Source organism: Mangifera indica, chromosome 4 (genome assembly GCF_011075055.1).
Source record: "Mangifera indica cultivar Alphonso chromosome 4, CATAS_Mindica_2.1, whole genome shotgun sequence".
NCBI lineage: Eukaryota > Viridiplantae > Streptophyta > Magnoliopsida > Sapindales > Anacardiaceae > Mangifera > Mangifera indica.
Window position 1 is genome coordinate 15,269,316 of NC_058140.1, and position 27,737 is coordinate 15,297,052.

General features: G+C 30.9%; 5 protein-coding genes across 7 annotated transcripts; all 5 read left to right on the forward strand.

The window, feature by feature from the left end:
* The first annotated feature begins 1,533 nt into the window (after positions 1-1,533).
* Positions 1,534-4,332, forward strand: LOC123214601 (beta-glucosidase 44-like). Its single transcript, XM_044634473.1, has 11 exons — positions 1,534-1,902; positions 2,017-2,075; positions 2,287-2,362; positions 2,456-2,527; positions 2,613-2,700; positions 2,793-3,045; positions 3,135-3,250; positions 3,325-3,542; positions 3,629-3,660; positions 3,733-3,835; positions 3,922-4,332. The coding sequence occupies exons 1-11, from the start codon at positions 1,635-1,637 to the stop codon at positions 4,191-4,193; spliced, it is 1,557 nt and encodes a 518-aa protein (XP_044490408.1). The 5' UTR covers positions 1,534-1,634; the 3' UTR covers positions 4,194-4,332.
* Positions 4,333-8,892: 4,560 nt separating this feature from the next.
* Positions 8,893-11,529, forward strand: LOC123213539 (WAT1-related protein At1g68170-like). Its single transcript, XM_044632996.1, has 7 exons — positions 8,893-9,136; positions 9,273-9,335; positions 9,452-9,568; positions 9,903-10,143; positions 10,228-10,386; positions 10,473-10,624; positions 11,047-11,529. The coding sequence occupies exons 1-7, from the start codon at positions 8,940-8,942 to the stop codon at positions 11,285-11,287; spliced, it is 1,170 nt and encodes a 389-aa protein (XP_044488931.1). The 5' UTR covers positions 8,893-8,939; the 3' UTR covers positions 11,288-11,529.
* Positions 11,530-14,952: 3,423 nt separating this feature from the next.
* Positions 14,953-17,349, forward strand: LOC123213332 (WAT1-related protein At1g68170-like). Of its 2 annotated transcripts, XM_044632744.1 has the most exons (7): positions 14,954-15,242; positions 15,687-15,749; positions 15,867-15,983; positions 16,060-16,300; positions 16,379-16,537; positions 16,674-16,825; positions 16,915-17,349. In XM_044632744.1, exons 1-7 carry the CDS (start codon positions 15,049-15,051, stop codon positions 17,096-17,098), a joined length of 1,110 nt encoding a protein of 369 aa, XP_044488679.1. In that variant the 5' UTR covers positions 14,954-15,048; the 3' UTR covers positions 17,099-17,349. The 2 variants fall into 2 exon arrangements, with proteins under 2 accessions (XP_044488680.1, XP_044488679.1); XM_044632745.1 differs by lacking the exon at positions 15,867-15,983 and having other exon boundaries at positions 14,953-15,242.
* Positions 17,350-19,279: 1,930 nt separating this feature from the next.
* On the forward strand, positions 19,280-21,319 carry LOC123215130 (WAT1-related protein At1g25270-like). 2 transcript variants are annotated; one of them, XM_044635200.1, is made up of 7 exons: positions 19,280-19,526; positions 19,618-19,680; positions 19,774-19,890; positions 20,108-20,366; positions 20,464-20,625; positions 20,733-20,884; positions 20,958-21,319. In XM_044635200.1, the coding sequence occupies exons 1-7, from the start codon at positions 19,333-19,335 to the stop codon at positions 21,157-21,159; spliced, it is 1,149 nt and encodes a 382-aa protein (XP_044491135.1). In that variant the 5' UTR covers positions 19,280-19,332; the 3' UTR covers positions 21,160-21,319. The 2 variants fall into 2 exon arrangements, with proteins under 2 accessions (XP_044491135.1, XP_044491136.1); XM_044635201.1 differs by having other exon boundaries at positions 20,117-20,366.
* A 2,488-nt stretch (positions 21,320-23,807) lies between these two features.
* LOC123214915 (WAT1-related protein At1g68170-like) lies at positions 23,808-26,717 on the forward strand. The gene is made up of 7 exons (XM_044634939.1): positions 23,808-24,015; positions 24,137-24,199; positions 24,300-24,416; positions 25,349-25,601; positions 25,682-25,840; positions 25,914-26,065; positions 26,264-26,717. Exons 1-7 carry the CDS (start codon positions 23,819-23,821, stop codon positions 26,436-26,438), a joined length of 1,116 nt encoding a protein of 371 aa, XP_044490874.1. The 5' UTR covers positions 23,808-23,818; the 3' UTR covers positions 26,439-26,717.
* The last annotated feature ends 1,020 nt before the right edge of the window (positions 26,718-27,737 follow it).

The following is a 27,737-nucleotide window of genomic DNA, read 5'->3' on the forward strand; positions in this document are numbered from 1 at the left end:
ATATATAAATTAATTAATTAATATTATATTATAAACTTATAATATTTTTTATCATATAACTACCGTAATCCTCCCCCACAAATAAAGTATTATAAATAAAATGTTCAGAGTACTATCATTGGTTTTAATAATTGAAAAACAATTTGTATTTAAAAATTTTAATTAAATCTTTTAAAATATTGTTTAAATGGGTAGGATCTACTCGATTAATGCCCCACTTGACCCTATATATAGGGCTGAGCCTTGGGCCTTCACATGTCAATGGGTCGACCCAACCCAAAGGCTCATTACTGTATGAATTTGGGGCTCAGCGCAACCTATTAACCTGATGCGCTGAGTCAGAGTCGACCCGATTTGACCCATTGATATATTTACTTGCAACCCATTAAAAAACTTTTTCCTTTATTGAATTAATAAAAACACATATAATATAAAATTGAGCATTCATATTAAGGATAGGAAACCAAACAATTTCTAAAATTTAAGTGGGAGTCATTATAATAATTTAGTTTTTTGACCAACACTCTATTAAAGGAAAAGCCTATACTTGACAATTGTAGATTAACAGAAGAAGAATGTGAATGGGTTAGAGGAGGGTGTTTTTTATTTTTATTTGTTTAAATTATGATATATTTAAAAATTAAATATTGACCAAATGACTATTTCCCACCCAAGGTTTGATGCAAACTACATTTCTCATCTATTAATTATAAAAAATTTAAATACTCATTTTACTGTTAAATTTTACTGTTACTGTTAGAGATAAAATCATCATTTATCAAAATATTTTAAAAAACTAAAAATTTATCATATTTCCCTCCTAAGTTTAAAAATCTAATAAATCTTTCTCATTCAAAATTTGAAAAATCAACATTCCCTTTAGAGTTTTTCCAATCACACTGTTGGTGTTCGAAGATGGTGACGACCTTCTCCTCTCTCTCCTAGCTTCTCTACAACAAAAGACCACCAAGACCAGTTGGATGGTGGCCCAAAGATTGCCGTTTAACATGAATTTCTATCGACACTTTGCAACAAAAAGCAGCGTTTCACACCAATCTTTATTGCGAAGAGCTGATGAAAATTTGTGTTAAACACTAGTCTTTCAGGCACCATCCAGTCACTCTTAGTGGTCTTCAGTCGCAAAGAAGCTAGGAGGGAGAGAGGAGAAGGTTGTTGTCTTCTCGACCATCGACAACAAGACTAGGAGAACTCTATAAAGAAATATTGATTTTTCAAACTTTGAGTGATGAGAGATTTGTTAGATTTTAAAACTTAGGAGGGAAAATGTGATAAATTTTTAGTTTTTTGGATAATTAACAATTTTATCTCTGACAGTAATAATAAAATTTAATAAATGAATAAATTTTTAAATTTTTAATAATTAACTAATAAAAAATTAGACTTCCATCAAACCTTAGGAAATAGTCATTTGGCCTTAAATATTTTAAGAAACTTTTACAATATATAAAAATTACAAAATAAAATCTTCTTCATAATCAATATCTTATGTAATCAGTTACACCTGGATCTCTAAAGGATCGCTTATGTATATCTAAAATATTTACCAGTTAGATTCGCCATTATAAATAGCTTCATTCATTTCTCGAATCAAATACCACTTCTCTTTTCTCTTCATGCAAAACAGCATGAAGTCGTATTCTCTCTTTAGTTTGATACTTGCCTTCTTGGCTATTGTTTACATTTCAAATGCATCAAATGGTGATTTCGCTCAAGATAAAAAAGTAGATTGCGGCGATGGTTTTGACACTGGAGGACTCAGCAGAAAAGCTTTCCCAGAAGGGTTTCAGTTCGGAACTGCAACTTCTGCATATCAAGTTGAAGGCATGGCCTCCAAAGATGGAAGGGGACCGAGCATTTGGGATCCTTTCATTCAAGTTCCTGGTATATATAAAAATCAAAATTTAACTTTTTTTATTCTTCTTTTTTGAAAAAAATCAATTTGATCAATGTTTGTATTGTTCATGAATTTACTTTTTTTCTTTATATGGTGTAAAGGAAACATTAAAGGCAATGCCACTGGTGAAGTTGCTGTTGATCAGTATCACCGATACAAGGTATGCTTTTGTTGAACCCTCCTCAATGTAACCCTGATTTTGATATGGGTCACTGAGTCTCGAACCCAAGCCTCCTCTGGGATTCCTTATCACTCAAGCTATCCCGATATTAAAAATTGTGAAATTTGGTCTTTTAGTGATATTTATTGTCAATGTAAATATGAATTAATGATTAAATTTTGAATTAATAAGTTATTATAATGCTTTACAGGAAGATATTGATCTCATGGTAAAGCTTAATTTTGATGCATACCGGTTTTCAATTTCCTGGTCCAGGATTTTCCCCAGTAAGTTTAATTTATTTATCTCTTTGCGATTTGGTTAACTTTTGAAATTTCTATATAACTTGATTGATTTTTGGAATTATTAAATTCTTGCAGAGGGAACTGGGGAAGTAAATCAGCTTGGAGTCGATTACTACAATAGATTGATAGATTACATGGTTGAAAAAGGTAAAAAAATTGCCAATAAATTCTTTGCAAATAAATGTAAATAATTGGTTATAATAAATCTAATGTTTGAGTTAATTTGTTGCAGGGATTACTCCATATGCAAATCTCTATCATTATGACTTGCCATTAGCTCTTCAAGAAAAGTACAATGGTCTGCTCAGTTGTGATTTTGTGTAAGTATTTTTGATGTGAATATTTTAAAGATTTGTTTTCATATTATATTATCTTGTAGAGAAAAGTCATTGAAATAAACCAAATCTTTCAGGAAGGATTATGCGGATTATGCAGACTTTTGCTTCAAAATATTTGGGGATAGAGTTAAGAACTGGTTCACATTTAATGAACCAAGAGTTATTGCAGCCCTTGGTTTTGATAATGGCATGAATCCCCCTTCAAGGTGTTCTAAAGAAGTGGGTAATTGTACCTCTGGAGACTCTGCAACTGAGCCCTACATTGCTGCACATAATTTGATTTTAGCTCATGCTGCTGCAGTTGAAAGATATCGCGAAAAGTACCAAGTAAGATCTTTATCTTCAAAATCTTTATTTAAAGTCATTGTAAATGGTATCCTTCATAGAGAAATTAATGTGTACTTATATTACCTCAGAAAGAACAAGGAGGAAGGATTGGAATTCTTTTGGATTTTGTTTGGTTTGAACCTCTAACTAGATCAAAAAAGGACAGATATGCAGCTGAAAGAGGAATGCAATTCTCTCTTGGATGGTAAATGTTCATCTATTTAAAATATTTAACGTAATTAAAATAATGCCTACAAAAAATAAAGTCTTAATTTGCAGGTTTTTACATCCTATTATATATGGTGAGTATCCAAGAATAATGCAAGATATTGTTGGAGCTAGGCTTCCAAGGTTTACAGAAGCAGAAGTTCAAATGGTGAAGGGTTCCATAGATGTTGTTGGTATTAATGTATACACTGGCTTCTACATGATGGATCCTCCATGGCCTAAGTCTAATATCACAAGCTATCAGAATGATTGGAATGTCGGTTTCGTCTGTAAGGCCTTTCTTTGGATACATCTCTTGCTTATTATTTCAGAAATCATTTGCATTTGTTATTTAATTTTGTTGTAAATCTTGCAGATGAACGCAATGGAAAACCAATTGGTCCAACGGTAAATTATTATTATGGCAAAAATATAAATAGCATATATTTTAGGAATAACTTCATTTCTGATCATTTGCAGGCATATACTTCATTTCTTTACATTGTACCTTGGAGTATTTACAAGTGTATGACATATATAAAAGAGCGATATGGAAATCCAACCATGATTCTCTCAGAAAATGGTATGAGCAAGTCAATTAAATTGTTGAATTATATTTTGTCTCAATGAATTTAGCTGATTATTATGATTTGTTATGAATGACAATAGGCATGGACCAACCGGGCAATATGACATTCCCAGAAGTTTTATATGATACAACAAGAGTAAATTACTACAGAGGCTATATATCATATCTGAAGAAGGCTATTGATGAAGGTGCTAATGTTGTAGGATACTTTGCTTGGTCCTTGCTTGACAATTTTGAATGGTTGTCGGGATACACTTCTCGTTTTGGGATAGTCTATGTCGACTACAATACTCTGAAGAGGTATCCCAAGATGTCTGCATATTGGTTCAAGCAAATGCTTAAAAGGGATTGAAGAAGGTGGTGGTGCTTGGAATTTTTAGTTTGGTTTCTTGCATTAGCAGAGTGTTATTTTTTAGGAAAGTCAGAGCTCTGTCCTTGTTTCAATTTCGGAATTAATAAATTTTTTTGATAAATTAGTTCTTTAATGACAATATTCCTTGCCCAATTAATTTTAGTTTCTTGATTAATTTCATCTTTGTTATATATGGAAATCCTTAAATGTATTATCTTGTTGGATATACAATTTATTTTTGTTGAATCCTAAACATAGAATAAGTCAAGAAGATTTGCTATAATATAATCAGTAAGAACTTACCAATAATGCAGTACTCAGTAGTTGTGGAGCTCTTATAACATTTTTATTTGTTGGAATGGAAAAGAAATGAAAATTGATACATATTAAAATTGGTGGATGCCATGACATGTAGATTAGGTCATGGTGGACTACCGAATAGGAAGGATGTACAACCATATTCACAAAGTAAAAAAGATGATTTTACCCAAAAATTTTAAGTGTGATTGTGAAGGGGAAGCGGATGATTGTTCATGGCAAGAAGTATGTTAACAAAATGTTGAGGTAGTTTAATATGGCTGAACATGAGGAGATTCAAATTCCATTTGGGAAACACTTTAAGCTTTCAACTACTCAGTGTTCTCAAATACTAAAAAAGGTAGAGTATGGTAACTAATGGTTCCTTAAAAGGCAATTGGAAGTCTGATGTACCTCACAATTTGTACAAGGCCAAATTTATTATTCGCTATTAGCTTATTAAGTTTATTTATAATTAACCCAAGAAAGCTTCATTGGGATGCTTTTGATTCTTAAATGAGTGTTGAGATATATTAAAACCACAAGTTTAGAGGTATCAAATGGGTTGTGTCAGCCTGTGACCCAATTCGAAGCATGAGAAAATGGCTTGGCCCAAAAGGGCATTTCATTCAAGGCCTTGGGCCTAGACACAAGGCTTGCGAGGTAACCCATTATTGTTTTCATAATTATTAAAAAATTAATAATTATAATATAAAAAATTATTTTTTATTAAAATTAATATACTAGCCCAGTTAGTTATTGTAAGGTCTGATCCTATATATAAGGTCGGGCCGTAAGCTTCATACTTTTTCAAGGCTGATCCGACTCGTGAAGCTTACTATTATATGGGTCTTAAGCCTTGTGGGTTGCATTAGAACTGATTGAGCCTGGCTCATTGCCACCTCTAAGTAGGAATGATTTTTCAAACAACAAAAACTAGGAGTGATGGTGCCTTGAAGGGCTTTGTTGATGCTGATTTTGCTGGTAGTATCGATACTATTAAATCAATGCATGATAGGTTACTCCTTTAATCTTTAGGATTTGGAAGGCTAGCCTACAAGCAATAGTTACTTTCTACCATTGAGGAGAAACATGTTGCAATAATGGAAGCTGTTAAAGAGGCTATTTGGCCCGAAGGGGTTTTAAGAACCATTGGTTTTAAAGAGAATGTTGTCCATGGTGATAGCCAAAGCACCAAACGTCTGAGCAAAAATCAGATGTTCCACGAAAGAACTAAGCATGAGGACATGAGGCTACATTTAATAATAGAATTGGTATAAATAAGAAAGGTGATTTATGTGTTCAAGATAGTTGGAAGGGAAAATCCGACTGACATGCTCACGAAGATGGGTACTAGAGAGAAGCTAAGGCTTTGCATAAGCCTGCTTCAAATAGGTCTGTAGGCAAGTTAAATCAGATCTCAGCCGTTTTAGGAGTGAGGTGTTAACAATAGAAAAATATTGTTTTGTATTTCATTTGATATCAAAGAGTTTATACAAAGGGTATTTATACAAGAATAAAAAATATATACATGGTATGAATGTGGATTGATTGAGGAAATCAAACTCTAATTGATTATGTTAACAGAGTTTATTATTGAACAGGCCATAAAAAATTACAAATCCAAAGCAATGTGACACAAGGGAGAATATAGCTACTGTTGAGCTCACAATTAGTACTAGAGTAAGCTCAACACTAAGCGGAATGTTCCTAAAAAAATTTCAGTTTTAGACTTAATCTACTATATATGGACCTCACACTTCAGGTTCCCCTCAGTGTTGAGCTCACTCTAATACCAATTGTATTGATTTTGCTTTTGGGTTTCACAGCATCGTCATTCTTTCTAAAGTTAAGAGAGCTCAAGTCTTACATACAGAATCTTAGACTCATTCATTTAGGTTGTGAAATATGAACAATCTTATCAAAATCCACTATAAGATTGTTATTCTTCTCCCTAGGGTGTCTAAAGCCTCTTGCGTTGCATTACAGCTAGAACCCGTCTGCGTTGCGTAAGTTTATTTTCTGCCCATAAACACATTAATAAATTTTTTGTGTGCCCATAAAAGTAGCATAAGCCATAGTTGCAATTACACGCCATATTCCACTACAAATTTGGTAAATCTTGGCACTGTTTTGTCGTCATCAAAGTGATAGATACTCTCTTTCAATTAGTTTCCTTTAATTTATGAGATTTTGACTTGAATACGTAAATACATCTTTCTTAGCCAAATGGAAATTTTCTGTAATTCTTTCCATTGATGTTGACTTTAGAATTTAAACTCTTGCTTTCGTGTTTAAAATTAATCTCATTTATTTACTATTTAAGTTATCATTTGAGGGCCTTTTATGAGTTATTTTGAACGCCGTAACTTTTCTCCATTAAATAGTAATTAAATTTAGTATCATCAAGTTTGATTTGTTTTGTGGTGATAAAAAAAAAAAATCATTAGAAATAGAGCAGTGCATACAAAACAACAGTTGGAAAATCTCCTGCTATCTGGGCTAATGAAAAATGAATTCAGTGAAAGTGACTCAACAGTGAGTTCATCGCCTATCCTTTATACGTAAATACATATACTAAGGCCTTTTGGTTGGTCAGACCTGCTTGGCCACGTTGATACAATAATTTAATCTCAGTGAGATGAGTTGGAGCAGCATTAGTGTTGTAAATTATATATATATATATATATATATATATATATATATAGTATATATAGGCGAAGCAGTTACTTTTGCTTCTCCAGTTCGTCTTTTGTTCTAAAAAAATTTAAACAATTTCAAGATATTTATGCATATCCTTTAGGTATATATAAGAACAGGTAAAGATCGAAACTTTGTCTCTTAACTCATCTAAGCTTGGAAGGATTTTGTGATGTGTATTTACTTATCAAATATATAATTAAGATTTTTTTTTTTTTAACTATGAAAATCTCTATATATCAAGGGAAGATTGATTATAATTTTTTTTTAAATGAGTGTGAATTAGATTGCTCTTTCGAGATCAAAATTAATAATATCAAGTTTTATTTTGAAATATTATCAAAAAAAATTTAAAGCTATATTTTTTTAAATATAAAATCTCTTTATTGTCACTTAAATTACTTTTTTAAACCAAATTTAGTTATAATTAATCGCACGTTTATAAAAGCGTGTACATATAGGTTTTATTTTTTTTGGTTTTTTTCTTTTCCAAGTCAAACCATAGAGTCGTGTATAACTAGTAATCCCAACGAAAGTGATTTGCCCAACAGGGATTGACAGAAGCAAGTGTTTTCCACTAAAGGTCTAATCTAATCTTCTTTTTCCTTTTAGGTTTAAAGTTTGGTGCAATTCAAGATGTCATGCAAAAAAGCCTTTCCTGATAGGCAAATAATTTTAATACACTCAAATTGTATGCGTGGAAACAATTGAAGGAAGTGGCTTCTAGATATTAATTTGCGGAAAGCTTGTCACACTGAAAGAAATTTGTTCATATTTGATGAACTTCAATATTAATGAATGTGACGTAAGGGTATTTTAATAGTTTTCTATTACGAGGTTTTATTTTTATAAGTTATCATGTTAAAGTAGTAACACTTCCTCTGGAGAGCATGATTTCATTGTGCACTTAATCCAAGTGAAAATTAAGTGACTGGTAGTCATGAGTTCCAATTAATTAAACATGAAATTTGTTCACCAAAATAAATGTAGATTGAGTTATAGACACAAAGAATTAAATGTATTTGTTGATGTATAGATGATATGTAATATTCAGTCTATTAATATCGAGAGTTGAATTATCGAGCATAATAAATTTGCTCTGAGTTCAATGACATGTATAATTGGTTTGTTATAAAGCTAAACTCGAACTCAATATTATTAGCTAAACTTCTCTGATACTTTATGTAATGGTTTTATTGTAAAAATATTATATAACTTTTCTGGTACTCTCACATCTTTGATCCAATATTTCGTTTACTGTTAAAATACTGTTTATTTTAGATACACAATTCATCATAGTTTTAATTTTAAGTTTTATAACTTAAAATATGTGTGGATGATTTAAAGAATCTATTTAACAGTTAAATTATATAAAATATATAGATATTTCTAATATTTTTTTCTATATTTTATCCATTTAAATTTTGTTTATTAAGAGTGCCGTATTTTAAGTGCTCAATTTTTCAAATTTCATATAAAATTGTGGCTGGTTAGATAACTAATCGATCCACGCTTAATATAAATCTACATTTTTGACTTTTTTCACGTGTTCAGTCTCATTAATTTATATTCCTTCATGCAACTTTTTCAGTGCCTTTCTTACTGCAGGCAACTGAAGTATTATTTTAATTAACAAAATAAATCACGTACGTCTTCGGAATCAACTATAAAGTAAACATTAATTTGCATCAACTACGTGCAATTTCTTAAACTCTCCTGCTTGCATTTACTGAGAAAATTTTATCGAGAATGATGGATGAGATTGGTAATTTTATACATAGGTTGAAACCAGCTTTGATTATGGTGGTGGTTCAAGTGGCATATGGTGGTGTAAATGTTCTGTATAAACTTGCAGCAAACGATGGAATGAGCTTAAGTGTTATTGTTGCTTATCGATTCATTTTTGCCACCGTTTTTATGGTCCCTCTTGCTCTCATTCTTGAAAGGTTTGCTCATTTTCTTTCACTATATATGATATCGATATATTATTTTTTGAAACTAAGTATTTTGTTTGTTTGTTTCCTTATTATATGGTCCCTCGTGGTCACTTGTAGTATGTGGCTTATAAAATGCTTGTTGCAGGAATAGTAGACCAAAACTTACTTGGAGGATACTCTTTCAAGCCTTTCTCTGTAGCTTAATTGGGTAAGTTTAATATCTAATAAACACTAAACTAACAAATCTACCTTAAATATAACTTAACAAAAGAAAAAAAAAAAACTATTTCTAGGTTTCTGATGCATCTAGCATTTGAATTGCAGAGGATCGCTACATCAGCATTTGTATTTGACGGGCTTGGCCTTCACAACTGCGACGTTTGCTACGGCCATGAACAATCTCATTCCAGCTATTACTTTCTTTTTGGCTTTTTCTTTTGGGTACCATTCAAGTAGTATTAAACTTTTATATTATATGCACTTTCCCTATAGTAACTGGTGTTATGTTAGGACATAAAATATATCATTCATAGTAATATTATACACACTCATTTTAAATAGATTAATAAATACATATTTTATGTGATTGGGTGATTTCTTGTCCTTAATTTAAATCACTTAATCATAATATTATATAAAATATATACTTATTTATGTATTTAAAGTGGATTGTGCAGTTTTACTATATATTAAAAAAAAAAATTGCATCCAATGTTGCCTTCTTACATTCATCACTGCAATAGTTAATCTGGGTTTTTGGTTGCTAAAATATCAGACTAGAGAAGGTGGGAATAAAGACATTGGCTGGAAAAGCAAAAGTGTTTGGAACTTTAATTGGAATAGGTGGGGCGATGCTCCTCACTTTCTACAAAGGAGTTGAGATTAAAATCTGGTCTACCAATATTAACGTTCTGCACAATGCCGCCACACATCATACCGAATCTAATAAATTCCTCTTGGGCTGTTTACTGGTTCTGGCTAGTTGCTTCACTTACTCTTCCTGGTTGATCATTCAGGTCTTTAATTTATTCACCAATAGTTTTGAATAATCTTAGTGCTACGAATTTATTATATTTTTTAATATTTTGGTACATTTACAGGCAAAAATGAGTGAGCAATACCCGTGCCACTACTCCACCACAGCTTTGGTGTCTCTCATGGCAGCAATAGAGTCGGTTGTATTTGCGTTTTTCAGGGAAAAAGATTGGAATCAGTGGAAGTTAGGGTTTAATATTAGGCTTCTTACAGTTGCTTATGCGGTTTGTTCTATTATTAGCCTTCAATACTATTCGGCTTCTTCTTTTATATATAGTTTGGTTATGCAATGTTTAATATTATGTTGCAGGGAATTGTTTCTTCTGGTTTGTTGATGACCTTGATATTCTGGTGTGTGCGAACGATGGGGCCTCTATTTGTATCTTCCTTTAGCCCTCTTATGCTTGTGGTGGTGGCCTTCCTTGGTTCTTTAATACTGAACGAGACCCTTCACGTCGGCAGGTATTTGTCAATTTACCTCTCTAAGATAGAAGAATGATCTACCTCTTCAAATATTATAAATGAATTTGTGCATAAAGTGGCATCTTTCTAAAAGGGTTTATTTTTTTCACTCATCTGTGAAATTAATTAGCCTCTAACTCATCCGCTAGCTGCTTTCAGAAAGTATGATAATTTTTTCAGGGTTTGGTTAATATTTCTAGAGTTTTTATAATTGTAGAACGAGCTTTAATGCTTTTTAACAAATGAGTTTAGTTACAGTGCTATTTTTGGCCAATCTAGTTAAAAAATAAAAATGTCAAACATTTCCCTAAAATAATATCTTTTCTTCATATGGAAGAGATACCATTGTGGTAGCTTGAAGAACTTTTTTGCCAGGGAAAATATATCAGATTTAGAAGTAATCTATTCACAAATTATTTCAGTATATTAGGTTCAACTTTGATTGTATGTGGGCTTTATGCGGTGCTGTGGGGTAAGGGCAAGGAGATGAAGAAGATTACTAGGTTGGTGCCAACTGAAAGCTCTGCAGAATCTCAGACGATTGATATAACTGAGTTTGTGTCATCTAAAAGCTCTGGAGAATCTCAATCAACAGAGATTGTTATCGACTCCCCGGTTGATTTCAGTTCCAACAAGAGCAAGTGCAACAGTAGCATCAATTAACATCATCAATTGATGTCCGTTGATCGATGCAAGGAATATTTAATATTTGATGTTGTCCCTAGTTATAGAATATATATTTGAAGTTTAAATTAGTATTATTCTTATCTTGATTTAGGATAATAGCTGGACTTGTTATTTCGTAAGATCATCTTAAACTAGACTTGAAATTTTATGTATTATTTGATATAATCTCTTTAAACTTTCTTATAATTATAATAATAGTTGTATTGTTTCGGAATTAATCAATGTGTAAATAAATGAATAATCAATAATTGCATTTATCATATACGTAAATGTGACTAGGGATGGCAACGGGGAGGGAGGAGGGGCGGGGAGGGGATCTCAATCCCCGTCCCCAGCCCGTCTTCACTACGGGGATGAAAATGATTCCCCGTCCCCTCCTCACAAAGAAAAATTCCCTTCCCATCCCCATCGGGAAAGATCCCCTCTCCATCCCTGCGGGGAAAGATCCCCTCCCCGCACCCGCAAAAAAAAAAATTCTTTTTTTTACCTTCTAAACACAATATAAATATATTAAATAAAATTAAAATTAACTCACTATTTCAAATATAACAAATATAATATATTAACTACTTTAATATATACAACAAAAACCTAAATAAATTTGAAAAACATAAATAATTTAAAACTATAAAAAATATATTAGTATTTTAAATAAATATATTAATATAAAGGGATTGGGATGGGGGCAGGGAGGGGAAGGGGCGGGGATACATGTATCTCCATCCCCGATTGTGGGGATTTTTTTTTAACCCCATCCCCGTTTCTATCGGGAAATCCTCTCTCCATTAGGGTCGGAGCCCCTAAAATCGGGCTCAAATTATCATCCTTAAATGTGACGCATGAGTTTACACATGACCTATATAAGGAAATAAATTAAATCAAAGATATTAATACTCAATAATTTATTATATAATCTAACATTTCTTTCATAAAAAGTACCAAAGTGAGACGAAGGTTAGAGCGGACTAGATGATGACCAACAAAATAACAAGAAATTTTAATGTGTATAATGTGTTCATAAAAAATATTATCGTGGATAATTTGAATGACATTTTAATTGTCATAATAAATATTTGTAACATTGAATTAAAGGAATCTCATATCTAATATTTAATTATCGCAAATAAATATGTTCAAAAGAAGTTTCTATATGTATTATGTATTATTTGACGCAATTATATAGTGATAATTAATTGATAATACAACTATCAACTAATCTAATTTTTCACGTAAGAACTAAACATACGAAAGTGCATTATCACTTTGTACACGAAAAGGTACTAGTAGGAGGGATTGAAATGAATATATCAAGAGTCAAGACAAATGACTAAGCTGTTGATATATTTACTAAAAGATTTGTTTCTGCAAAATTTGAAGAATTTTGAAGATAACTTAGGATGAGCGCAAGATCAACAGTACACGAGAGTAGTCAATGAGGAGAAATGTTAAATAATCATGTCACCTCTCTCTCTAAAAATCTCTCTCCGCAAGAATCTAGAACTTGCTCCAGCCTTAAACGAGTTGCAAACCGCTTTCCCAATACAAGTTGCAACTGCCTTTCAAGAAGCATGAAGAAAAATCAAAGTCGGCCAACTAAAGAGGCTTAATTCCCAACCTTAAGTGAGCAGTTATTGTAAGTGTGTATGTTTGTGAGGAAGTGTAGAAAAATACTGTGAAGTGTGTAGCTGTGATTTTGCATAAATTTGTAATTGTTGAAAATCAGTAAAATTATTGCTTTATAATTACCAATTTTGTTCAACAATAACAGTGTTTAATTGTGTTTTTGCTTCCTGATTGCAACAGCATTAGATACATATGGTAGAGTTGTGAACCATATAGTCACGTTCCTTCATCAACCCAGACGCAACATCTTCTCCAATGTAGCTTTTAACCTTTAACAAGTGCTTTTCTTGTCAGTCAATTTAGCACTTGGCATATGCTATGGCATCTTCTGTTTTTGTGGACCAGATTGGGACACCTACTATGAGTTTTGCTCCTGCAAGTTTTGTAATGCCAATGGCCAAATTTTATGATCCTCTGTGGCCCTGGATTGTGTATATAAAAAAGTTAAATTTTCTGTATTACATATAGTATTATATGGTATGACTTTTAAAATATAATATAAAAATTTTAATTAACACATTATCATTTTGATAAATATAAAAAAAAAATTTAAACATTTAAAAATTCTTATACATGAATACTGTTAATATATTTTCATTTTCTCAAAAAAAAAATATAAACCCTAATCGATAATATATTGTATCATATTATATAATACATTTATTATATCATATTAATTTGATACATTTTAAAATATTTATTATTTTTAACCTATCCCATATTTAGGATAATCTCATTACATATAACTAATAACTCCTTAGAGGCAATCAATTTCTCTGGCAGAATACACACCAATCTCGATGTATACAAGGTACCGAGATTCTTGGAACAAAATAAAAATCCAAACTAGTTCAGTACAGGCCTGAGCCAAAGTTCTATATCCAGCTTCAATGTACCTGGGAGCAACCACTTTCTGATCTTATGCTAAAGAGTCTCAAAAGAAGTAGAAAATACACAAGTGTTAAGGTTCTATTTTCTTACTTTAATTTTATTTTTTCTTATAAAGTTACTGATATTACAATTACTATTTTGACTTTGGTTGGTTTATATAACCTGATGGAAAAATTATATTCGGATTGGAAGACATATCTAAGGCACTCAACTATTCTAAAATAGTACAAGTATAAAATATATTTATAAACAGCACTTTAAACTGGAGCCAAAGACCTGAAGGTTTCAAGTAGTGGTAAGCAAAAATCCAAACCAGATTCAAAATCGTAGGTACCCAGCTTTTAGTTTTAATTCCTATTCAGAACCAGCCTATTACGGATAGGTTTTGATTCCAGTTTTGTGGAATTGATCAATTTAAATTCTGGTTTCGATTCCACCTTATAGAAGATTGTAACCCAAAACTGGGATCTATTTTCTATAATATATCAAACCATTTAAAACAATAATTCATCTAACCTAAGCAACTCTCCTGTTATTTTATTATTATTATTGTAATCATAGTTTGATATTTAGTGGAAGTTTGCCTATCTAATTAGTAGAGTCGTAAAGTAAACGAATTAGTGTGCAAAGGAAACAGAAGAAGAGGGGAAGTGGGGTCATGAAATAAATGAGTTGGTAGGGTGAGTGGATTGTGATGAAATAGAGTGTCTGTTTTGAAGAGAAATTAGAACCTACCAAAACCTATCGGGTCAATTCTAAATAGGAATACGTTTTATAAGTTTTAAAATTTAGATTTTGATTCTAATTTATAGAAACCAATTAATTTTGATTTCGATTATGTCAATTTTCATTGAGTACTCGGACACACTCACCCTTAATTTCAAATAGATGCCAGTTGTATCGCTACAACAGAAGCAAATGAAAGAAAGAAAGAAGAGATTCTGCACTAATACTATTATTTTACGTAAAAGAGATATGTCTAAGATATGACAAACATAAATGACGACGACTTGAGTCCTAAGTGGAAACCTATAAGATTTCCATATATTTGTAAAAGTTAAGAAAAACAGGACTTAGTGGATTCAGCATGGCTGGCAACTGAGCTATATATTCAATAACAACAAATTGCAATCCATAGCAATCAACTATAAAGCTGCCATTAAATTTCATTAATAAGACAGTGCATTTTCTGTTCATCGATTCGTTCTCTAAATACATTGATTATGGATCGTTTTTTCAGTTTCATTAAAGATACAAGGCCAATCTTGTTGATGTTAGTGGTTCAAGTGCTTTGCACTGGAGGCACTGTGCTGTACAAACTAGCAGAGGTTGATGGAATGAGCGTTAGTGTTATTACTTCTTATAGATTTATTTTCTCCACTGCTTTTATCGTCCCTGTGGCTCTCATTGTTGAAAGGTTTGGTCTTTCTCCTTTAATATATGATTTTTCCATTTAATATTTAGATTTAGTTTACTGCATAATTCACCTGAATCTTCTTAAGTTATCCTGCAATTAAACTTTTACTTACATAAATTAAGTAAAATAACAAAAATTCATGAATTTTATAATATGATGACGATTCTTTATTGTACCCTTCAATTTTTCTTGAAACTTTTATAATATAATATGTTGAATGTTATTTTATTTTTAATAAAATTTATTTTATAAAACACATTACACTTGGTATACTAGTATTAATCGTCAATATATATAGTTTTATTGTAAAATTTAGAAATAAATCAGCTGAACTAAACTATGATAAATTAAAAATAAAAAAAATTATATTATTGAGAAAAATGAGCAGATCTTTTATTTGGTTAGCTATTTACATTAATGCTCCTTCCCAAAATTATTTTGCAGGAAGAGCAGACCACAGCTAAATTTGAGGATACTGTTTAAAGCTTTTCTTTGTAGCTTATTCGGGTAAGTAAAAATATTATTAAATCTATGTAGTCTTTCGGAATTGATATACAGATTCATGCTAATAAATATACAGACCTAATTTTCCGATTGCCGATGTTTTTAAACCTTGAATTGCAGGGCCTCAGTATATCAATATCTGTTCTTGAAAAGCATGGCCTTGACATCTGCAACTTTTGTCACAGCCATAACAAACCTCTCTCCGGCTTTCACTTTTATTTTGGCTGTTTCTTTTGGGTAAACCACATAATTTGATATAATATATATTTGACTATATGCATGCCAATGTCTTTTTGCATCAACTTTATCATAGATTAGAGAAGGTGGCTGGAATAGGTGGGCTGGCTAAAGTAGTGGGAACATTTATCGGAATAGGAGGAGCCACGATCCTGACTTTTCTTAAGGGAGTTGAGATTAAGCTGTGGTCAACACAAATAAACCTTCTTCACCATCATGCTTTAGAGCCTTCAAAATCTGCTAATAACAGAACCCTCTTCGGCTGTTTATTGTCTTTGCTTTGTACCTTCGTGTACTCTATGGGGCTTATCATTCAGGTAAACTTTTCTCAAGCTAATTAATCATTCTTAGGCTGAGAATAATCATCATACTGTTCTTTTGGTTTTTATTTACAGGCTAAAATGAGTGAAGAATACCCATGTAAGTACTCAAGCATAGCTTTGGTGTCTGTAATGGCAGCCATGGAGTCAGTTGTTTTTGCCCTCTCTACCGAAAAAGATTGGAGTCAATGGAAGTTGGGGTTGAATATTAGACTTCTCACTGTAACTTACACAGTTAGTAACGATTAATACTAGCCACTAGTTTCAATTTCACTAAATTTTATTTTTAAATGGATCTTTATTATTACCACAGTGGCTTCGCTTATATTTGGCTTAGAAAAAACTGTATAAAGATTGTACGTTTCTGCAGGGAATTATTTCTACTGGTTTGATGATGACCTTGTCATATTGGTGTGTGCGAATGAGGGGTGCTCTATTTGTATCTTCCTTTAACCCTCTTTGGCTTGCGTTAGTTGCTTTAGCTGGGACGTTAGTACTGGAGGAGAGGCTATACGTTGGCAGGTATATAAATACGGTATAATTTATTTGTATATATAATTCTATTCGTACATTATATCTGATTCTAGTGTAAATTTCACAAATCATTTCAGCGTGATTGGAGTAACCTTGATCGTATGTGGGCTATATGTAGTGCTGTGGGGTAAAGCAAAAGAGTTGCAGGAGAAAACTCAATTGATACCATCTAAAAACTCGGGAGAATCTAAGTCCACAGAGATTGTCGTCCACTCTCCAGTTGCTTTCACCACAAAAGATAATATCAACCAAAAAGTATGAGCAAATGTAAAGGATTTGTCGATAATATAGGCGATGGCCTTAGAAAATCAATAAAGCAATATAAGTGTCACATCATTCATGCCACAATGAATTTATATATCTGTCAACTCCGCATTTTTTTCTGTGGAAATTATATAAATTAATGGTGATTGACAGTTTTTAAATGTAATAGCTACTTTACTATTTGGGTGTAATTATGCTTCTCTCTTTCGTTAATGAAAATTCAGCATACTCTATCTTCTTCTTTCCCATTTCTCTCCAAGTTTAAACACCTTTTTTTTAAACAAAAAATTGATTATTGAAACTAACATTAAATGTAAATGATCGCAGACGAAATAAATAAAACTATGGATAAATCTAGTATCAAATAAAAGAAAATTTCTCTATAAGTTTGTTCAAAATAATCCATTCAACTCGCGAAAGACAAAAAGAATGGAATAAAGCAAAAAATCTAGTGATGATAGACAAATAATAACCATCAATCAAAGAAAGAAAAAAACTCACAATTCCATAGATTTTAATACCCTATGAACAATGATAATTTCATGATACCATATTAATAATAGTGTTTTTCTTTAATACGTATTCCCTATAATGAAATGCACAATTATAGGTAAATTTGCAATTAAAGATGTGTTTAGTTTGGTAATATTTTATTATCAAAATTAAAAGATTAAATAAATTACCTAGAAGATTATTGGGTATAAATTATTATTAAATTTAATAAAATTTAGCATGAATAATTATTGTGTTTGGTTAAAGATAATTAAAAAAATATTAATATATTATTTTATTTAAATATAATTATTCTAAAATATTATTTATATTAATATAAGTAATAAAAGGTAGATTATTAAATCTTTTTTTCTCACCCAAACACCCCTTAATAGATAAGTTCAAAAGATAAGATACAACTTCAAACTAATTTTAAATTTATATTAGCTAGTTAGAAATTTAACTTAGTTATCCTATCTTAAATCACAAAATTAGAAATAGATATAACAAAATTTCTTGGCTGGTTTGTTTATTTTCCACAAAAATTGAGAGCATAGAATCCAATAAGGGCCGGTAGTGTTCTGTAATCATGATGTACACTTTTTCCCTCATTTTAAACTGTTTTTTGGGAACTACAATTTTGATTAATGATAGATAAAAAATGAATATAATTCAATATTGATTGAGCAAAGTTTCTTTTTTGTATTTTGCTTATCTTGCTAGTGGTGGACATCTGTTATAAACTTTTAGGTTTTTAACATGTTCACGGCTTGTATTTTTTTAGCATGGTTTTGATTAATTAATTTATTATTCTTTGGCCAAAAAAAAAAAAATTAACATTCTAATTGTAAAGTGGCAGAAAAATATATAATTATGGTCTCTCTTACTAAAAGCCGCTGCTTTTTGTTCATTTGCAACAGTTTAAATGTAGGTATGAGATTAGCAACTATTTGAAACCTTTAGGCCTTTGGCTTGATTGAGTTTAAAGTGCCTACAACTAAGTAACTCAAATTTAGAATGAGTTAGTGCCTAGATTATCATTTTTTTTAAGAAATAGATATTCGAATAACGTATCATATTATGTATTGAAAACATAATTTTTCATATCATATATTATACATCATATCATATGATATACATTTTAAAAAATAAATAAATAATATATTGATATTAATATAATAATAAAAAAATTATATTTGATATGTTATTATTTTAAAAAATCTTATAAACACTTTTAAAAATTTAAAAATTTTCAATGTACCCCTCGTATATCATCTTATTATCTAAAAATATATATCAGATTGTATCAATTATATGTATTATATCATAGAATAAGTTTCGTATGATATAATACATTCACTGTATTATATTAATTCGATACACTTCATGATATATACCTTTTTTTTACTTAAATTATATCATATTATATGAGACGTGTTATTATCATAGGAGTTTATAGATAAAGGTTGTAAATGGTATTTGAGGCAAAATCAAAAGATAAATAATATTCTCTGGCCGAAAATATGTAAAGCACACTGATAAGTGAAAACCTGTAACACTTGCATATATTAGTAATAAGAAAAAGGCTTATTGATCAAGTGGATTTCTCACTGCTGGCATGACTATTATGAGAATGGAACCCTAGCAATCAAGTATAAATTAGCTACTATGACACATTAATCAATATATTGATCGATTTTCTTACTAGTAATTGCTGTTTTACGTTGATATTGAGAATCATGAGCCATATCCGTAGGTTGATAAATGATATAAAACCAACCTTGTTGATGGTAGTGGCTCAACTGGTGTTTGCTGGAGGAAATATGCTGTACAAACTAGCAGTTAATGATGGAATGAGCTTCAGTGTTATGGTTGCTTATAGATATATTTTCTCTACAGCTTTTATGCTCCCTATAGCTCTCCTTGTTGAAAGGTTTGGATGTTTTCTTTTAATATCTTTATGAGTATCTTGTTTTACTATTTTATTTCCATAGTTGTTGATGGCCTGAAAAGTGAGATTGCAGGAAGGGTAGACCAAAAATAAATTTGATGATAATCTTTCAAGCTTTTCTCTGTAGTTTATTCGGGTAAGTAAAACTAAAACTGTGTATATATTCATGGCAATAAATAAATAAACAAAGTTGTATGGATTGCTGATAAATCTAACACTTGTAATGCAGGGGATCTCTATATATATATCTGTACTTGAAGAGCATGGACCTAACATCTCTAACATTTGTTACCGCAATGACTAACCTTTCCCCAGCTGTCACTTTTGTTTTAGCTCTTTCTTTTGGGTACACTTTCACCACTGCTGCCATTTCTCAAATTTCTTCATAGATATCAATTTCTCTTCTTTGTATATGGCTTGTCCCACTTGCAAATTCATCCTGACACTACTTTTTTCTTTTAAGTCCTGAAACTACTTTCTTCTTTTAATAAAATATTTTATTTCTATCATGATATGTCATCATTGATATCTAAATTTATATTCATTATAAGTGCAAATTTAAGGTTGCGCAGATTAGAGAAGGTGGGTGGAATATGGAGTGCGGCTGGGAAGGCCAAAGTGTTGGGGACATTAATGGGAATAAGTGGGGCGATGCTTCTCACATTATACAAGGGAGTTGAGATTAGTATTTGGTCAACAAATATAAACCTTCTACACCATCCTGCCTTACACCATTCCCAAACTAATAATACTAAAACCCTCTTTGGTTGTTTATTGGCCCTGGCCTGTTGCTTCTTGAATGCTTCATGGTTGATCATTCAGGTAAACGTTTGTTAAATTAAAGAGCTAAGATGTTGTATCAAATTATAAATGATCAAGCTTTTGCATCAAATTGTAGTTTTTTACTTTACTTTTACAGGCTAAAATGAGTGAAAAATACCCATGTCAGTACTCCAGCACCGCTTTGATCTCTCTAATGGCAGCAATAGAGTCGGCTGTTTTTGCTCTCTTTGTGGAAAATCATGATTGGAGTCGATGGAAATTGGGCTTCAATATTAGGCTTCTCACTGTAGTTTATACGGTATATTGCCATTACCACTCAAAGGACTGGTTAAAATCTATTATCTTTAATTTTAAATGCATTGTAATTCGTTAAATGTGTTTAACGATCAATTATACGTGTTTCAGGGACTATTTTCTTCTGGTTTGATGGTCACCTTAATGATCTGGTGTGTGCAAATGAGAGGACCTCTATTTGTATCTGTATTTAGTCCTCTTTTGCTTGTTCTAGTAGCTTTAGTTGCTTCGTTACTACTGGAAGAGAGGCTATATCTGGGCAGGTACATTTCATTATTTTGTATTTAACCTAATTGCTTGTTTTAGTTATTATTATTAAGTCAGAAATTATTTCAGCATATTAGGGGCAGCCATGATCATATGTGGGCTATATGCGGTGCTGTGGGGTAAAGCAAAGGAGATGAAGAAATCAGTTGACTTAATTCCATCTAGAATCTCAGGAGAAATTCAATCAACTGAGGCTGTCATCAACTCTCCAACTGACTACACATCCAACGGTAATGATTCCGAAACTACACGTGCAAATGATAGTTATTGAGGGAGATACATCTACATATCACCTAAACGACTGAAGTAAAATATATATATATATATTGGCTCTGAAGAGGCTGCAATAAATAGTTGTACTAATTTTAGAATGGTAGAGTGACTTGGATTACAGCCCAAATATATCAAAATATTTCCACAGTTGATGTATACATGCTGAAATGATATTCAGGGTTAAACAGAAAGATGCACTATGAAGAGAGCCTGATAGCTTGTGCAATCAACACCTTAAACATTAATTTATCTGATACACGAGGTTTTTTTTTTTAAATGAATAAGTTAAAAAAATTGTATAATATGATAGGCCAATCCATATGTGAAAAAATTGTATAATATAACAGATCAGGTCACAAAACATGCAAACTGACCTGTTAAAGGTTCATAGAAATAGAGTTTTGGGTCGTATCCTAATCTTTGTTGTCTTAGTGAGCCGAGACAACATAACCCATGAACCCGAGAACTATTATTTGGCATTTATTTGAAACTTTTGGGATCTTTGTAATTATGCGAATTTAAGAATGATCACATTTTTACTGATTGAAAATATTATGATTCGCTTTAATATTCTTCAGTTGTGTAAAAGAATTTTTAATAGTATACTCGTCAAGTGGCAGACAAACTTATAATAAATAATGGTTTATTTTATTTGCATCTTTTCCTTGATTCTTCTCCATATTGCCACTTGTCACTTGTCAGCATCCATTCGAAACTTTTTGGTGCTTCGAATTCGCTCCAGCCCTGTAAAATGTCTGCAACTCACACTAACAAAGAATACTTGAGTGGTTCAGAATTGCCCACAAACGTAGTTATAATTTCAACGATCAATTTATATATAGCTGCAAGTAGATTCGGATTAAAAGATATAGATAAGAATAAGTATAAAATGTTTCTGAGAAATAATTTAAGTGACAAAATTTGAAAAGTTTAAATTAGAGAATTTGAATTCGAAACTTGTCGGTAATATATTAAAATCAAATTATTAACTATCTTAATTCAGCTAATATAATAATAGTGAAGTTACTAATAGATTTAAGATTTTACTTGTTTAAAATGATTAGTTCAACTTTAAATAAGTGATTCGACTCACTAAGATTTACTTGTTAGATAAATAGAATAAACATAAAACAACTAGTTAAATTCTCTCAATGATATTAATTCATCTATTCCATGCGGATTGCAAATTTTATTCAGATTGAAAGATAGATACTCTTAAAGAATAAGAATAAGAGCTAATAAAATTCCCTATCTCCTGATGGTTTCTAAGTATCAATAGACGAGATCTTCTGATGACAAAATTTCAGGTATAAATTAAGGAGTGAGATTGAAGTTCTAAGTGAAAACTTGTTAAGACTTGTATGAATTAAAATAAAAAAGAAAGGAATAAAGAAATTGAATGACAAATGCAACTCATTATTTAACCTAGGAATAAAGATGTTAGAAAACTAAGGTCAAAAAGATCAATAATTTCAAGAGAAGTAATACAAGAATAACTATAGGAATGCAATCTGACCTCATAAAGCACATTTTAAGAAGATCCAGAGTAAGAGACAAACAAAGGAACCTAATTTTTCCCCAGATTGCTTATACATCAAACACTTGAAACAAAGTATGCCTAACAAACACACATTTAGTGGTGTGAAATAAATAAATATATATATATATATAAATCATTAATGGCATATTTGATTTGATGGACAGAGGTGATTAAAACAGTAGTATAATGCATTACCCTGTCACTAACATCATATATATATATATATATATATATATCTCAAATTCTAGACCTAAAAAATTATATTTTAATATTTTAAATCTAAAAAAAATTATATTTAAATTACATAATTTATATATTCATTAATTATTCTTATATTTAAAATTAAAATATCCAATTTTATTTTAAAATTTTAAAAATTTTAAAGGTTTTAAGTCATTAACTTACTAAACCAACTAATATTAAACTCATAATTCAACTAGATCAAGCCCTAAACTAAATATATGAATGTGAGACTTACAAGAGTTTCCTATATTATGGACTTTAAGTGTCTAACTTTAATAGGAACACAATTTTATGACCATAAATGTATTGCAATCTAATAAATATTATATCGAAGTTAAAAGTGGTTTTTTCTTCGTCACATCATTAACTCTCAAACGATTTTGGTTTTAATAAATCAATAGCTAATTTTAAATAAAAAATCTCATCCGATATTAAATATGAGTAGCAATATGTGCATAAATAATGAACAAAAATTTATACATAAACAATAATATGTAATTGAATGTTATTTTATTATTAATTTAAAATTATTTAATTATATACTAACATATTATTATTTATACATAAGTCTTTACTTATTATTTATACATAAAATTTTATTGATTAAATATTCGATTCCTAAGTGAAAACTAATAAAAACTCTTATATATTTAATAAAATAAAAATTCCAAAATCAAAGAAATAAAAATAGTTTGAGTGGATTCATCACTGCTGGCCAGAGTAAGAGGCAACTCCTCTCAATCAACTGTAAAGATACAGTTAAAATTATAGCAATAACTATAACATCCCAATAGACTAGTTCTTTCTCCCTTCTAAGCAAAAGACAGATTATATATATTCATTCAGCCATCTAAATATATACATTGATCTGAAAATGAAGAATCCTATTTGTAGTTTCATAAATGAACTGAAACCAGCGCTGGTGATGGTTGTGGTTCAAGTGATATATGCAGGAGCAACTATATTTTACAAACTAGCAATTATAGATGGAATGAGCTTCAGTATTATTGTTGCTTATAGATTCATTATCTCCACTGCAATTATGCTCCCCTTTGCTTTCTTTGTTGAAAGGTTTGCCAAGTTTCTTCGCTATTTTTGTTTCCTTTTTCATGGATTCCCTTATTTGCTTCTTTCTGTGCTCTTTGGCTAAGAACAAAACCTCTTCGCATTTCATCTTTATTTGCTTTTGCAGAAAGAGAAGGCCAAAACTAAATTTGATGATACTCTTTCAAGCTTTCCTCGGTAGCTTATTTGGGTGAGTCAACATACCTATCATTTAGTTGAAAAGAAAATAAAGAAAGGAAGACTGCAAATAATAAACAATTCGTTTTAGCAATTTAACAATTTGATTGCAGGTGTACACTTTATCAACTTCAATACTTGGAGGCAATGGTCTTAACATCAGCAACATTTGTTACAGCCATGACTAATCTCGTTCCGGCTATTACTTATATTTTGGTTCTTTCTTTTCGGTACATGACTTTCCTCTTTTTTTTTTAAACCAATTGTCACATATTATAGATATTTATCACCCGAAATCAGTATTAACTTTTCACACTACTTCAACTGGGTAACAAAAAGAAATTAGATGGTACATAATATATTGGCATCCAAGTTAAAGTCACTTAAATTATTTTAACAATCGGAGTCCAAATATGTTAAAGCTCGTAATTAATAGTCATAAAATGATTTAGATTTCTAATATGACATCAAACTTGTAAAACGCTAAGCGTTTATTGATCCACGACCAGTTGCTTATGGTGAGTTGGTATGAAAGAAGCCAGTTGCTTGGGTTGAAATTTATGTGGACCAATAAATAGTTGATTTAGGACCAAATTTGGATTATTGAAACCCAAGTGGACTTCTTGAGCGATGTTCAAGTAACCTCAGTGAGAATACAGATTGGGTATGTATTGTTATCTTGCATCATTTATAAATACTAAACAAATATTGGCTAAATAGTATGTCAATTCTTAAGTTATCAAGAAATGTTTGAGATTGTAAAATTTAAAAACAAAATCATGATATATTATATATTCACAACAGATAATATCTTAATAGTGATTAGGATTGTTGGATTAAATATTATGTATAATATCAAAGCTTTCGTATTAATAAAACACTAAACTTATTTTAAAAATTATGTTTAAAGATATTTTAAAAAGTTAAATTATAATTATACCATTTAATTATAAATTATTTTAATTTATATAAATAAGGTTATACAATATATTTATATATATAATTTTAGTCGGTCAAGTAATTCCTATTGTTCTAACGGAGGAAATAAAACTAACACGTGCATAAAGATACTACAGTCCTTTCTGATTCATGGAAATTAAAAAAATGTTTTCCTAGCACCACAACCACTTAGCAGAATTTGTCGATGTCAAATTAATCTCAGATTAGAGAAGGTGGCCGGAATATGGACGCCGGCCGGGAAAGCAAAAGTGGTGGGAACATTGATCGGAATAGTTGGGGCGATGGTGCTCACATTTTGCAAGGGAGCTGAGATTAAGATTTGGTCAACAAAAATAAACCTTCTGCACCAAAATGCACCACAGGCGCACCATTCAGAATCTACCATTAAAACCCTCTTCGGCTGTTTACTGTCTGTGGGAGGTTGCTTTTTGTATGGTGTCTGGTTGATCATTCAGGTAATTTAAATTTTTCTTTGCTGAAGTATATATAAATGTCAAGCTTTTACATCAAATCAATTTATTTTGTATATTTACAGGCCAAAATGAGTGAACAATATCCATGTCAGTATTCAATCACAGCTTTGGTGTCTCTAATGGCAGCAATGGAGTCAGTTATTTTAGCCCTTTGCAAGGAAAAGGATTTCAGTCAATGGAAGTTAGGCTTCAATATTAGGCTTCTAACTGTAGCTTATGCGGTATATATCTTGCCACTTTGTGTTCATTTTAACATTAACAATTTTGAGAGGTTGGATTATGTTGATGCTTCAGGGAATTCTTTCTTCTGGTTTGGCGATGAGCTTGACGTTTTGGTGTGTGCAAAAGAGGGGACCTTTATTTGTATCTGTATTTAGCCCTCTTATGCTTGTGATTGTAGCTTTTGTTGGTTCATTAGTTCTGAACGAGACCATACACTTGGGCAGGTATATCACTATCTCTTCCTTTCTTTAATTTCTTTTAATTCAGAAAGTGGCATCCTAATTCTTGAATGACCATTTAATTTTGTACTCAAAATATGTATATAAATTTAACGAAAAAAAAAATATATATATGTAACATTGCTCGTATACTTGTGTTGATTTCCAAGCATAGGAGAGTAATTAATTGAGAAATTATTTCAGCATGATAGGGGCAACCTTGATCATATGTGGGCTATACGCCGTGCTGTGGGGCAAAGCAAAGGAGATGAAGAAGATAACTCAATTAATGCCATTGAAAGGCTCTGGAGAATCTCAGTCGACCGAGATTGTTATCAACTCTCCGACTGAAAACACTTTTAACGATATCAAAAATTAATAACTGAACAGAAGAAGAATGTTATCAATTTCGACCAAATCAGATGAAGAAATTGATACAGAAGAGATAAAAGGGCTAGGGTTGATCAAAATATCTTTAAGTTATGTAATATTTAGTTAATCTAGCAATTAAGAGTAGCCACAAGCTATATATGTATGCTGTTTCTTGTAGAAAATGGAGGAAAATAGTTGAGTTTAGTTCAAATGTGAATGAAAATAAGTCAAATTCATGTACTTGGTACAAATATTATAATATTGGCACCAACATTTCTGAAATAAATTAAACGAAAATGAAAAACCTTGGTTCTTTCCCTTTTGACAGTGTACAGGTGTTGAATTGTTTTAAAGTATAGAAATCAGGTGAAATGTTTTATCATTAACTCATTCCATTTTTTTCTTTTTTTGGTTGCCTTATAGTTGGATAACACTGGGGAATATCAGAGATTTATATTTATCATTTGCCACGTTAAGTTTCAATATTTTAGTATATTTCGCTCTTTGAGCTTCTCTCTAAATCTGAATTGTTTCTATGCAAAAATTTTGCCTAGAAAATTGAAAATGGAATCATCTAATGTGCTAGAGGCTGTGAATCAGCAAGAAGAAGCTCAGTAGATACAATTATACTCTACTTCTAAAGCTGGAGTTTCCCCCTTCTGGAGAGGCACTATTTCTCTTGTGGAATAACTCATATTTGTTCATCTTAAGATTAAGATTCAGTTCATTCATTTTTGATTGTGTTCATTCAACAGACAAGCATGAAAGAGAGGCTAAAAAGTATGGGGATGTGTTCTACAAACGCCATCAAGACAAAGTCAGTTTTGCTTCTCAGTTGGTTTCTAAATTTTTCTATTGATTTTATTTAATTGTGCTTTTTTATGTCAGTTCTTTAAAGATCAACATTACTTGGACAAAGAATGGGGTCACTATTTTACCGTGAGTTGAGAAAATGGAAGTGGCTATTTCTATTTTTCACTTTTGGTTTTTAAGTTCTTCTATTCCCTGAATATTTTTGTTTTGTGTTTTTTTATTTTATTTTATTCTTCAGGAACCAGAAGAAAAGACATTCTAGATATAACTTAGTCGGTATCTTTTAGAATTTTATATTACAATAAAATTATATTTACTAATAATAAAAATTAATATGTGTGTATTAATGGTAACATATTAATATTATACTCGTCAAGTGGCAGACAAAACATGCAACCATGGTTTATTTTACCTGCATATTTTCCTTAATTTTTTATTTATTGCTATTGTCAGCTTCCATTTGAAACTTTTAGGCCCTTCGAATTCGCTCCGG

Excerpts from the sequence above, each read along its gene's own strand:
- LOC123215130 (XM_044635200.1), top strand. The coding sequence starts at position 19,333 with ATGAGCCATATCCGTAGGTTGATAAATGATATAAAACCAACCTTGTTG. Across the intron at positions 19,681-19,773 it reads TTTCTCTGTAGTTTATTCGG|GGGATCTCTATATATATATC; the intron begins GTAAGTAAAACT and ends CTTGTAATGCAG. Across the intron at positions 19,891-20,107 it reads GTTTTAGCTCTTTCTTTTGG|GTTGCGCAGATTAGAGAAGG; the intron begins GTACACTTTCAC and ends TGCAAATTTAAG.
- LOC123213539 (XM_044632996.1), top strand. The coding sequence starts at position 8,940 with ATGATGGATGAGATTGGTAATTTTATACATAGGTTGAAACCAGCTTTG. Across the intron at positions 9,137-9,272 it reads CTTGCTCTCATTCTTGAAAG|GAATAGTAGACCAAAACTTA; the intron begins GTTTGCTCATTT and ends TGCTTGTTGCAG. Across the intron at positions 10,144-10,227 it reads CTTCCTGGTTGATCATTCAG|GCAAAAATGAGTGAGCAATA; the intron begins GTCTTTAATTTA and ends GTACATTTACAG.
- LOC123214601 (XM_044634473.1), top strand. The coding sequence starts at position 1,635 with ATGCAAAACAGCATGAAGTCGTATTCTCTCTTTAGTTTGATACTTGCC. Across the intron at positions 2,076-2,286 it reads ATCAGTATCACCGATACAAG|GAAGATATTGATCTCATGGT; the intron begins GTATGCTTTTGT and ends AATGCTTTACAG. Across the intron at positions 3,251-3,324 it reads ATGCAATTCTCTCTTGGATG|GTTTTTACATCCTATTATAT; the intron begins GTAAATGTTCAT and ends CTTAATTTGCAG.
- LOC123214915 (XM_044634939.1), top strand. The coding sequence starts at position 23,819 with ATGAAGAATCCTATTTGTAGTTTCATAAATGAACTGAAACCAGCGCTG. Across the intron at positions 24,417-25,348 it reads ATTTTGGTTCTTTCTTTTCG|ATTAGAGAAGGTGGCCGGAA; the intron begins GTACATGACTTT and ends AATTAATCTCAG. Across the intron at positions 25,841-25,913 it reads TTCTAACTGTAGCTTATGCG|GGAATTCTTTCTTCTGGTTT; the intron begins GTATATATCTTG and ends TTGATGCTTCAG.
- LOC123213332 (XM_044632744.1), top strand. The coding sequence starts at position 15,049 with ATGGATCGTTTTTTCAGTTTCATTAAAGATACAAGGCCAATCTTGTTG. Across the intron at positions 15,984-16,059 it reads ATTTTGGCTGTTTCTTTTGG|ATTAGAGAAGGTGGCTGGAA; the intron begins GTAAACCACATA and ends ACTTTATCATAG. Across the intron at positions 16,826-16,914 it reads GAGAGGCTATACGTTGGCAG|CGTGATTGGAGTAACCTTGA; the intron begins GTATATAAATAC and ends AAATCATTTCAG.